Source organism: Canis lupus, chromosome 4 (assembly GCF_048164855.1).
Source record: "Canis lupus baileyi chromosome 4, mCanLup2.hap1, whole genome shotgun sequence".
NCBI lineage: Eukaryota > Metazoa > Chordata > Mammalia > Carnivora > Canidae > Canis > Canis lupus.
Window position 1 is genome coordinate 7676598 of NC_132841.1, and position 12786 is coordinate 7689383.

At 43.8% G+C, this 12786-nt stretch overlaps 1 protein-coding gene across 8 annotated transcripts in view; it reads right to left on the minus strand.

The window, feature by feature from the left end:
- NTPCR (nucleoside-triphosphatase, cancer-related) overlaps positions 1-11122 on the minus strand; it is a 28838-nt gene extending 17716 nt beyond the window's left edge. The window contains exons 1-4 of one of the 8 annotated variants that reach the window (XM_072823055.1): positions 10957-11085; positions 9913-10151; positions 6387-6549; positions 5790-5886 (exon numbers count right to left, since the gene is read on the minus strand). In XM_072823055.1, the coding sequence (XP_072679156.1) occupies positions 5790-5886; positions 6387-6412 (123 nt within the window). In that variant the 5' untranslated portion in view covers positions 6413-6549; positions 9913-10151; positions 10957-11085. Of the gene's footprint in view, positions 1-5789; positions 5887-6386; positions 6550-6824; positions 6952-9912; positions 10152-10346; positions 10649-10774 lie in introns of those variants that run through there. The other 7 variants (XM_072823057.1, XM_072823056.1, XM_072823049.1 and 4 more) reach the window with 7 other exon arrangements.
- Positions 11123-12786: the final 1664 nt, after the last annotated feature.

Below are 12786 nucleotides of genomic sequence, written 5' to 3' on the forward strand. Positions count from 1 at the left end.
ACAGCAGTTAACCCAGGGATAAGATTATGAATTATTCCTATTTACTCCTTTATTTTTATTTCATAATTTTTACAAATTTGCTACTTTGTGTAGGGAGAGCATTAATATTCAGAAACATAATAAAAATGCTGTCAGATGTGGAATGAAAAAAATGTCAACACCAGCCAAGCCTACAAAGGACTTTCTAGTATATGTGCTGCCGAAGCGAGCACTACAAAGGACTTTCTAAAAACCTTACTGAGTCTAGAATGCTTCCCAATCTTACTCTATTTTTCTTTACTATCCACGTGTGCCCAGGAGAGTCCCTACATCTCCATTCCAGCCTGAGGACATGAAACATGAGACCCACAAGCCCCATGAGCCCTAAGGCTGGCTGGGGCCTAGCTCCCCTGAACCTTCCATAGCCATGCCCTGCTCTGACCTCCCTGGGGGCATAGCAGGGACACCCCTGCTGACCCCAAGGATTATCTCCCTTCTATTTTACATGAGACATAACTTAAAATATTTTTCATGCACAGTGAGATTTCCTACACATAGGAGGCACTTATAGATATTTCTTAACTTAGAGTTAGGAAGTGTTTTCAGATGTTCCGGGCACTACAAACTAACACACTATCTGTACCAAGGCTTTCACCGCCCTAGATGTGCTTGCTGCAGCTTTCATTGTACTTGTCAGTAGTAACTGTCTTTTTACATTCCCCTATTTTTGCTGCAAAGCTACTTTAATTTTTTTCTTCCTAAAGGTAAAACACCAATTCCTTTTCCTTTCTTCATCCCACTAAAATATATGAAAGGGGAGGAAAACCTGTACTTCTGGAAAAAAAAAAAAAAAAAAATCTGTGACCTTGACTGGGTAGGTCTGCAGTCTGGGAACTTTCCCTAAAATACGGATGTCTGGGTTTGGTAACCAAAGTATGAAAAATTGGGGAGAAGTCTGCTTTCCTTTATTTTTTAATTAAGAAAGATTCAAGCTCTTATTCTAGTCAGCATATGATTTCTTGTATCATCTTGCAGACAGACATCAGGCATGTATGTGCACACTGCCCTCCCAAGATTCAGTCTGTTCTAAGCCAGGTAAATAAAAATCAATTCTTTGTATCGATCCAGGGCCTAAAGCCAGAATCTCCACCTGGAATTTCATTTGAAGTACTTCACTTGCCCTCTGAACATTAAGTAGAGAGGTATGCGTTTGATGGGAAAAGAGCCAGGGAGAAAAATGTCATGTTCTCTTAGTGCTCCCACCAATACAACGGCCACAACAGACCCAGCACTGGGGCCCAGGAGGTGAGAGGAGCAAGATGGGCTCTGGGGAGTGGTGGCCCCCTACCAGAACAGGGACCCTGCCAGGATAGAGCGCAAGCCCCTGCCAGCCCTCAGAAGTTAGCAACTAACTGCCCTCTGCAGGCTATGGTTAAAATGTTCAGCAGCTTTGAGTAATTACCAAAGCCCTTGACATGGCACATTTTTGCTCAGCCCCAAATGTCAAAAAACAGCAGAGAGGCAAAGATAAGAGTGTGCCAACCAAAGAAAAGGGCCAGGGCCAAGCGTCAAAGGCCCTGCCATGTGCGGGAAACATGTCTGAGCTAGTATGGCTGGGGAATGGTGACAGGAGGCCAGAGGTGAGTGGGCCAGGCTGCACAGGGCTCACCAGGCTGTAAGAGACACCCTAGACTTGCCCGCTGGTATGTCTCACACCTCCAGAAGATTCAGACCTGCCTGGGGAGACAGGTCAACACTGTTCAATTTCTACAAAAATAAATCAAAGCAGTAAAGTCTATCACAGATTAAATGAAACTCTACTTACTTAACACAGTCCATGAGGCCCTGATCCCATGGCCTCACCCACCTTACCTTCTTCCTTACCTGCTCCTGCCTCAGGACAGTGGGGCCGCAGCTTATCTGTTCCCCTCAACTACTATGTTGTCCACAGAACCCCCCTCAACACACATATCCAGTATTCTCTCTCTGAAGGGACGATGCTTTCTCGTCTTCCCATTTCAGTTACGTGTCACCTCCTCAGAGCTCTTTCCTGGCCACCTGATCTAAGCTCCTGGCACCTCTCACAGCACCTAGCTGGTCTCCTACACAGTGTTTAGGACAATCGTACACTTACTTCTTTAATGTCTACATCTCTCCCTCGAAAATAAGTCTGTTTTGTTCATGACTATATGTCTAAGATTTGATAAACATTTGATGAATGAACACAAAAAACACGTTAATATATAATCCAAAGGCAAAAGTTGCAACGTTCTTTGAAAAGAACGACTAACTTGACAAACCTTTTCCACTTTTCCTTTTCCTGGCCAGAAAAAGGGGAGAAAGAACTTAACTAAAATAAGACATGAAAGAAGGGAAAACACTACTGACCTTACACAATAAAAGGGATCATAGTGGAATATATGAACAATAATATACTAACAGATGAGATATATGAAACAGACAAATTACTAAAAGATTACTACAATTGACTCAACCAGAAATAAAAAATTAGCAGACCTATACAAGTAAAGAGATTGAATTCACAATTACAATGCTTCTTGCTTCCCATGAAGAAAATCCCAGGTCACAGGGCTTCACTGGTAAATCAAACATTCAAAGAAAAAATTTAATACAAGTCACAAACTCTTCCAAAAACCAGAAGAGGAAGGGACACTTCCCAACTTATTCTGAGACCAATATTTACCCTGATACCAAAATCAGACAAAGACAGCACAAGAAAGCTACAGACCATATCCCTTAGAGATACAGATACTGTAATCTTCAACAAAATACTTGCAAATATATAAAAATCCAGCAATACATAAAAGCATAAAAGGATTTGCATATAATATTTTTGAATCCATCAATGTATAAAAATAATTATATACCCTGACCAAGAGGGATTTATTCCAAGAACCAAGGTTGGTTTAACATCCAAAAATCAATTAATGTAATACAAATACATTAATATGATGAAAGATAAAAATCACATCACATAGTCACTTCTATAGAAGCACAAATATAAGAAAAACAGATAAATTGGACTTCTCAAAAACAATCATGCTTCAAAGGACACCATGAAAAAATAAAGGCACCTACAGAATGGAAGAATATACTTGCAAATCATATATCTGATACCAGACTGGTATCCAGATCTCATGAAGAAATCTCACAACTCAGTAATAAAAAGGCAACTAAGCCAATTTAATAATGAGCAAAGCAAATGAATAAATATTTCTCCAAAGAAGATACACAGATGGCCAAGAAAGACATGAAAAGATGCTCAACATCACTAGTCATCAGGGAAATGCAAATCGAAGTTATATGATAGATAATGCATCACATCTGCTAGGATGATGAAATTAAAAGAGACCATAATTGGTGCTGGCAAAGATGTGAAGAAACCGGAATTTTCATCTACTGCTGGTGGAAATGTGCAGCTAGTCTGTAAAAACAGTCTGGGTATTCTCACAAAGATTTATATAGACATACCATATGACCTAGCATGTCTACTCCTAGGTGTATACCCAAGAGAACTGAAAATATATGTCTACCCAAAAACTTGCACACAAATGTTCAGAGAAGCATTATTCACAATAACCAAAAACTAGAAGCGATCCAAATGTCCATCAACTGATGAGATCAACAAAATGTGGTATATCCATTCAATGGAATATTACTCAACAATAAAAAAGAATTATTATGTGCTAAAGTGTAAATAAACCTTGAAAACATTATGCTAAGTGAAATAAGCTAGTTACTAAAGACACCATTGTATATGATTTCCTTTTTAGGAAATGCCCAGACTGGACAAATTGACAGGCAAAGAACGTAGGGTAGCAGTTGCCAGGAGCTGGGAGGGACAGAGGAAGGAAGAATGAGTGTTTGATGGGTATGGGGTTTCCTTTTTGAAATGATGGAGAGGTTCTAAAATTAGATAGTGAGGTTTGGTTGCACAATCCTTTGAATATACTAGAAAAAGCTGAATTGTGTATTTTCAATGGGTGAAGCATACGGTATGTGAATTATATCTCAATAAGCTATTAAAAAAAAAAAGGTATTACAGTGATACATAGTATATCAGATGGTCCCTGACTTAAATGATTTAACTCATGACTTTATAGTGGTGAGAAAGCAAAAAGATTCGGTAGAAACCATAGGTCAGATTTTCAATTCTGACCTTTTCCTGGGGTAGCAGCAGCATGCAGTATGATGCTCTCTTATGATGTTGGGCAGGAGCAGGAGTCCAAGCTCCCAGGCAGCCACGTGATCATGAAGATTGTAAACAACCAATATACTGACAACCATTCTGCACCCATACAGACATTATATATTTCCCTTTCAGTACAGTACTCAATATATTGCATGAGATCTTCAACACTTTATTATAAAATAGGCTTTGAAACTGTGGAAGGAGCCTCGGTGTCCATCGAAAGATGAATGGATAAAGAAGATGTGGTTTATGTATACAATGGAATATTCCTCAGCCATTAGAAACGACAAATACCCACCATTTGTTTCAACGTGGATGGAACTGGAGGGTATTATGCTGAGTGAAATAAGTCAATTGGAGAAGGACAAACATTATATGGTCCCATTCTTTTGGGGAATATAAAAAATAGTGAAAGGGAATAAAGAGGAAAGGAGAAAAAATGAGTGGGAAATATCAGAAAGGGAGACAGAACATGAGAGACTCCTAACTCTGGGAAACAAACAAGGGATGATGGAAAGGGAGGTGGGTGGGGGGTGGGGTGACTGGGTGACAGGCACTGAGGGGGGCACTTGATGGGATGAGCACTGGGTGTTATGCTATATGTTGGCAAACTGAACTCCAATTAAAAAATATGTTAAAATAAAATTAAATTAAATTAAATTAAATTAAAATAAAATAAAATATAAAATATAAAATAAAATATAAAATAAAATAAAATAAATAAAATAAATAAAATAAAATAAAATAAAATAAAATAAAATAAAATAAAATAAAAAAATAAAATAAAATAAAATAAAATAAAATAAAATAAAATAGGCTTTGTGCCATATGATCTCGCCCAACCATAGGTTAATGTTCAGTGTTCTGAGCATGTTGAAGGTCAGCTGGGCTGAGCTATGACAGTTTGTTGGTTAGTTGTATTACATGTGTTATCCACTTACTATATATTTTTTAAGATTTTTTATTTATTCATGAGAGACACAGGGAGAGAGAGAGAGAGAGAGAGGCAGAGACACAGGCAGAAGGAGAAGCAGGCTCCATGCAGGGAGCTGGACATGGGACCCGATCCCGGGTCTCCAGGATCACGTCCTGGGCCAAAGGCAGCACTAAACTGCTGAGCCACCTAGGCCGCCTTCCACTTACCATATTTTTATGTTATGATGGGTTTATCAGGAGGTAATCCCATAAGCTAAGGAAGATCTGTAATATGTTAGGTGCCTACCATTATATTTATATAATGACATTTCCCCTTCCTAAATGTTTATTTGTTGTGCTGTGAAAATACGGTGAAGATATAAATAAGAGGAAGGTCTTCGTAGCTGGGCATCAGAGCCCTCCCAGTATAAAATATTTCCATAAGCTGAATATGTGTGACAAAGAATTTACGTGTAGTTTAGAGTGACATCAAATTATGGTGCATTAAAAAAAAAATTATGGTGCATATATCCTTTTCAAGGCTCAGTCACTTGAAAACTTTTCAGTTGTAAAATGCAAAACTGGCCACTCTTTGAAGCAAAACCACTCTGTTCCCAGGGTCAGTAATTCCCACAATATGCTAAGAAGAAATGGGCTCAAGAGGCAGAAATCACATACTTACATTCCTCAAGACTGGAAGTGCCAAGAGCTCAAAGGAAGTCAGATCCACCACATACTGTCCGACTCGGCATTCACGTTTTCCAGGCGGAGGCTCTGACCTGAATGAAAAGACAGTGCGTTCTTTGTTAAAAGACCCCTGTATTGATTTCTGGTTTGCAGCTACTCCAGGGAGGATCTGGCCTTCCACATATGCTAAATCACCCTTAAAAATCACCTACACAAAACGTGGTGGTATGCAAAGCTAACCTACTTTCATGTTTTTTCCTGAAAACAAGAGTGCAATCCACCACAACCACCACCAGCCCTGGCAGTTACTTTGGGAGCCAATCCCAAAGCTGCGGAGAGGCAGCGTAACAACAGAAGAGTAGCATAAGAAACAGGATCACAGATTACAAGATGCTAAAAACCTATTATTTGTTGAGGTAAGTTTTAAGTGAAATATGATAATTTTATACTTTGTTTTTCTTAAGATGGTTTCAATCTCTTTTTTCTCTGAGAAGTCCATAAAGGCCCAAGATTCTTTCAAGATAGAAGAGATCATGTGGCTAAATCCTGTGCCCAAGGAGAATAAAATACCATAGAAATGAAATATCAGTACCCAATTCTAGACAAAACTCCCCGCATGCCGGATAATGTGACAACATCGAATCCTATTCTTCTCCCTCCCTGTCTGACTTCTTCGGTGTAAAATCCATCGACAGGCACACCAGAGGATTTTAAAACCTCACTGGCTTTCTGGATCAATGTTGTTTTTCCAACTCCTAAAGAAAAACAAAAACAACACAAAAGCTCATTAGGAACCAGTCCCTTGCTAGGACACACAGCACTCACTGCCTCTGAGAGCAATTACTGCAGGAAAAGAAATGGGCTGCAAGCGGATTTTATGAATATTAAGTTCACTTCAATTTTTATTGCTCCAGGTGTTAAGACTTTGTAATTCCAAGCATAATAAAAATAGGAATGGGATCTTAAAGTTTAATTTTGAAATTCTAAAACACTTTGTCACATACACACATATACGCAATCCCAGAACCACCTGAGGGGCTCTGTGGCAATAGTCTGCATCCTCTGAGATGAGCTTCTAGAACCAGGGTTACTCTCCTCGTGGGTGGCCACACCCTTTCAACAGGTCATGCGTGGGTCACAGACTGGGCACCTTAAAACTAGGATTTCAACCTTCCGAGCACTCTGGACCTACATTTATCCGTGAGAGAATCCCATCACTCCTCCATGGACTTACAATGCTAGGTCTCCCCAGAACAGCCCCTTAAATACCACTACCACCACTGGAAACGGTAGTTTTTAAACTTTCTCCCAAGAGCAATACTGTCCGGTTGACAACCCCTTCTGTGACCTTTTCCAGTGTCCTGAAGCATTCCTCTGGCTTGCCCCACACTCTCCCAAATTACAACTCAAGCGCCTCCATCCACCCCCTCGTCCACCCAGCCTATTAACTCCCCTGATGGACTCTGATGTGTTTACAAGCACCAATAGGTGCACACTAGTCACCAGCCCTGTGGAGCTAGGCACTATCCTAGCACGCTCCACAAGCATTTCCTTGGTTAAATTCTCACAACTGCCCCTCTTGGGCGGTTACCATTCTCGTTCCCTCGTTCCTGTTTTACAGATGAGGCCCAGAGAGGTCAGGTAACTTATCCAAGTTTATACAACTAGTAAGGACCATACATTTTAACAGGGGCCTTTGTGTGTCACCATGACTTTGTTTACAAGTCTTGTTCCATACAGACTGAAGTCAATGGCATCATGATGACCCAAAAACTGAAAAACGGGAAGCCTCCAGCAAGTCTACCAGAGACTACCGTGAGATACCACAAGGCTGTAACTCATATTATATCTTCGGCTGCTGACACAGAGTCATCAGGGTTCCCCAAGAACCCTTTTAAGCTTCCTTGAGATAAATCATGATCTGTTCTCCAAACGTCACATCAAGAGACCATGGCAGCTGGCCTCTTGGGACATGAACAGCAACCCAGCCACATGCTCACTGTGGCTAGAAAAGAATCATGTACGGTTTCCATCCCAGCTCTGTCCCCCAGTAACTGCTGCTTTAAGAAAGACACTGAGGGGGGTGCCTGGGTGGCTCAGTTGGTTAAGCATCTGCTCAGATTATGATCCCAGGGTCCTGGGATGGAGCTCTCTGCTCAGTGGAAAGTCTGCTTCTCCCTCTATCTCTGACCCTCCTCCTACTTGTGCCCTCTCTCTTGCTCACTCACTCTCAAAAAAATAAAATCTTTAAAAAAAAAAAAAAGTCACTGAAGAACCTGTTTAAGGTAGGTCAGTGGCCCTGGTAGGTATGTAGGTTGGTACTTTTCTGAAAGGCATCCTCCATGTGCCCTCCACAGCACGCAGCATTCCTATCACTATGAATTCACCTTTAGCAAGAATCTGACCACAGCACAAAGATATAATGAAGCAGGTTGTGTGTCAGTATTCATTATAATAGCAAAATATAGAAAGCAACCTACATGTTGATCAGTAAGGGAGTGATAAATTATGGTACTATGTATATAATGACATATAAACATGCAGGAATGCCACGCTGCCATTAAAGAGAATACTGTTTACCTAGATTAGCCCAGAAAACAGACCACAATATATGGATATCTGGAGAAAAAGCAGGTTATAATCACAGTAGGAATGTACAGTATTATTCCATTAAGCTTTTAAAAAAAAAAAAGTGAAGTTGGGCAGCCCAGGTGGCTCAGTGGTTTAGCTGCTGCCTTTGACCCTGGGGGTGTGATCCTGGAGACCCGGGATCGAGCCCCACGTTGGGCTCCCTGCATGAAGCCTGCTTCTCCCTCTGCCTGTGTCTCTGCCTCTCTCTCTCTCTCTCTCTGTCTCTTATGAATAAATAAGAAAAATTTTTTTAAAAAGTGAAGTCTATAAAAGATGTTGCGAGGGAATTGGGAAGGTTCATAGCACTTATTTCTGTATGTTGCAAATCCTTGTGATTGCCATTTTCTTCTTTAATATCTTAATTTTTTTGGTCTTATTCTATCTTATTCTAAATGTAAAAAAAAAAGTTACTACATTTTGAAGATAACACAGAGCAGCTGTAATAAAAGGGAATGCTGTGCATCCTGCATGTTGGATAGAGCACCAGGAAGCAAGAGGAGGCACTGGCTGAGCCCCTTCCTCTCAGCTATAGAAATCTTGGTTCAATTACTTTTTCATCCCCATCAATTAAGCTGCTACCCTAGTGCTGTCTACACTAAGAGGTAACACCAATGTTGAAGGAGACCCCAAAATGACAGCTCCACACCACGCACAGGCAAGAAGAGCAGGTCAGAGAGCTCCAGAATCTGTTTGGTTCTAGTTCTCGAATAAAGCTGACCCTGAGATAAAGACTGAAGTGCAGGTGGTTTAACTTGGAAAGCGACCCCCAAGACCTCAAGGGAAGTAACTGCATTATCAAGCAAGTCACATTTGTGGGCAGCTAATCCCACTGGGGAATCCTAGGAGACAGTTTTAGACAGTGACTCCATTCTCCTGTCTGAGGGGTAAGGAAGTAAGGGAGTTTACCCACTAACTTCCATCTATCACGGGTTCCAGACTGCTCCTGGGGGGCAGGAATCCCTGGCCCTTTCAGGCCTGCCCTGTGCACAGCTATAGTAGAATCTAGTGACCAGAGAAAGCCCTCCAAGATCAGTCACAGCTGGAAGTTGGGAAAAATGCTAAGTGCCAAGGACACCCTGGTGGGGCACTGACAGGTCACTCAAAGTGACCTCTTTGAGAAGATGGATTACCTGATGACCTGAGTATGTAGATTAGATTTAGACAGCAGGCAGAGTTTGAGATGGAACCGATGATAGAGGCTATTAAAAAAATACCAGACTCTAACTCCAAAGGGGGAAAATAAAAAGTTGCACATAAACGGAAAACTATAGATCACTGGCTACATGGCTCTTCTGTGATTAGCAGCTATTACATGTATTGGGCTAATCAAATTACACTGTAAGTGTACCAGGAAGATGGACAGAAAGAGGGTGACTGGGCTTGAACACAGGCTCAGCAGAGCTGTATCAGAAAGTTATTTGAGTCTTTCAACTGTGTGTACGTAAACCTTTCATAAAAAAGGGGCAAGAAGAAGAACCAGTGGTGACCTGGCCAACCTCAGGCCCAGCCACCCCCAGGGCCCAGGCAGGAATGATGAGAGTGACAGATCACTTCTGTTATGAAACACAGTCGATGGTGTGGGGCCAGCCTGCTGAGCAAACGGCATTCCCAGTTTCCGACAGAGGACTGACAAATCCACTTCCAGAGGACAGTCTTTTGCAGTATTGCGGAGTTCTCTGGGTATCAGAAATTCCTCCAACCACACTCTTCACAGCTTCCCCACTGCCTGGTAAAAAATAAGATTCCAAAGTCTACAATATTAAGTGTGGCCTTTGCTACTTAAGACAAAACACAACCATTAAAATAAAGTGAAAAGACAATTCTAGGCTCCCGGTGACAATCTCGGACATCTGAACTCTCAGCTAACTTCAACACTAGGCCCACGGCCTTTCTCCACGCCAAGCCCATCTTTCTGCCTTACCGTGTGGTGCTGACCTTCCGGGGTCACACCTCACACTCACACGTGTAGGGCCTCGGTTGAAAACGCGCCTCCCCCTCAGCGTCTCGTCGGAAGGAAGGAGCACGATCGCCCGCATCTACTCACAACCCCACGGGGACAAGGGCTTTGCCCCCGTGGAGTGGCCGCAACGGAGGGGCCATTCCGCTCCCGCGGCCTCAGCCTTGCAGGGGCCTGGGAAGGAGCGGCCGTTTCATCCCGCGTTTCTCTATCCTTCCGGGAGGAAGCAGCGCCCGTGGCCGTGGCCGTGGCCGTCCCGTCGGCAGAACCCGGCGTCCCGGGGCTGCTCTCTCACAGGTTCACAGCCCGGAGTCAGGCGGCTGCCGGCGGACCCCGCCCTTTAACACCGTCGTGGACAAGCCCGAATTCCACCAAGATGTTCTTTTCCTTACCAGCGTCGGCCTCAGGTCTAATGGCATCTTTTGTACTTAAAACCGCGCTTTCTGGGTCCGTGATTTAAGCTGGGAACTCGAGGGCCCGCCGCCCCTCCCCGGGAGCACGGACGCCCCCGCCCCCGCCCCCGCCCCGGCCGACCCCCGCGGCCTCCCGGGAGCCGACACCTGGGCCAGGTTACCTGGGGGCCCCGTCAGGAACACGTGGCGGGCCATGCCCCTGGGCCCGGTGGGGGCCCCCGCCGGGGTCGCGGTCTGGGTCACATCCGGGTTCCGCCCCGCAGCGTGCCCCGGGCCCCGCCTCCGCCGGCCGCGCATGCGCCTCAGGGCCCCGCCTCGGTCCGCGCCGGTCCCTCCGCGGCGGCCTGGCTCGCGCATGCGCCCTTGGCTGCTGGTGTCTGCTCCGCGGGGTCCGCCCCTACCCGGTCGGTGGGGAGGGTGGGCGTGCGGGCTTCTCCCGGTCCCGGTGCTCAGACCTCGATGCGGGGCCCGTGCAGGGTGTCTCCGAGGAGACGTGCCCTGGAATGTCTCTTCCTAAACAGCTGCGGGGGCAGGTGGGCGCGGCCCTTGACCCAACGCCCGGACCCGAGGGCTGACACTCCCCGGGGCTGCGGGCTGCGGGCTGCGGGCTGCGGGGACAGCCCTTCTGGAAGTTAGGTCTTGGGAGCCTCCCTGCAGAGGGAGGAGGCTTTCACCGATCCCACCTCTGCCCGGTGCTGTCAGCCTTGGCTGCGAGCAGAATTGCCAGTTACAGGAGCTTGGTGCCTGGGCTCCACTTCCCTCAGTGCGCGTGCTCGCTCCCGGGCGTGTCCTGAGCACCTGCATCGGTTTCTGTTGTTCTGGACTCCCCAGCAACTTCTAAAGTCCACTGTGGCTGAGAACCACTAGTCTAGGCGGACTTTGCGCACATGGAGGCCAGAAACTGGCCTTTCTTACTTCTATACCCTAAATGGAAACCGAGGCAAGATCCAGGTGCAGGATCTCAGTGTACAAAGAATTAAGTGGCTTTCCCCCAACTCACTTAACCACCGGAAGTGTTTCAGCCAGCGAAATGAAGTGGCAATGGCCTTGGGCCAAATTTACCTGTAAACTCTTTCAGTCTGACATGTGTACGGTTTGACTTGTGATCAATCATTCTCCATCCTGGCTGAGAAAGCAATTTCACTGAGTGCTCAACTTAATTGGTTTGTGCCCACACAGGACCTCCAGGGCTCCCCTTAGCCTGCTCTATACATCAGTCAGATGGCCTCAGGTTTTTAGCTATTTAAAAAGTAATCATCTAAAAAATAAGATTTGTACGGTGTAGTTGTTACCATCATTTTGGCGACATTTATAAAGCTGCATCACTGGTAATGTAGGGCTTTCCACCTACATTTATCTTTAACCGCATGCAAATTGGAATCAAGAACAGCTGATGCAGCCTAGTAAACCCATGGTAGAAGTTTCCAAAAGAAAGGAAATAAGTACACGGTCATAAATGCACTCTTATTTTTATCAATAACATTTAAACATTAAATGCTAATTATGTAAAAACTCCCATCAATAAAACCCCATTTATAATTTGCAAGGATCACTAGAAGTTGGATTCTTGTCTTTTGACGTTATACCTGGCATTCTGGTAGCTACTAATGGGCATTAGTTTAGGTAACTCAAGGAACATACAGATTCCAGATGTAGAGAATAGCTGTCTCAGAGAGCAAAAAGAAAATTCTGTAATTGGATGTCAGTTTTCTTCCCCATAAAAATGATTTATTTTGGGGTGATTACATGGTGTCTTAACTTCCGGATAATTCACTGACCTGAGTCTTTGGATGTGTACAGTTTCTTCTATGTGTTATACATCAATAACAGATGAAATATTTTATATTAGAGAATAATTAGGAACACATTTTAGAATAAATAGGTTATTATAGTATTGTGATGAGTCTAACTTTTGCTTAAAATTGAACCATGGTAGAATTACTTAAGGAACAGGTGATTTCAATTCTTTCTTCCTGTAGCACCTGGGTGTG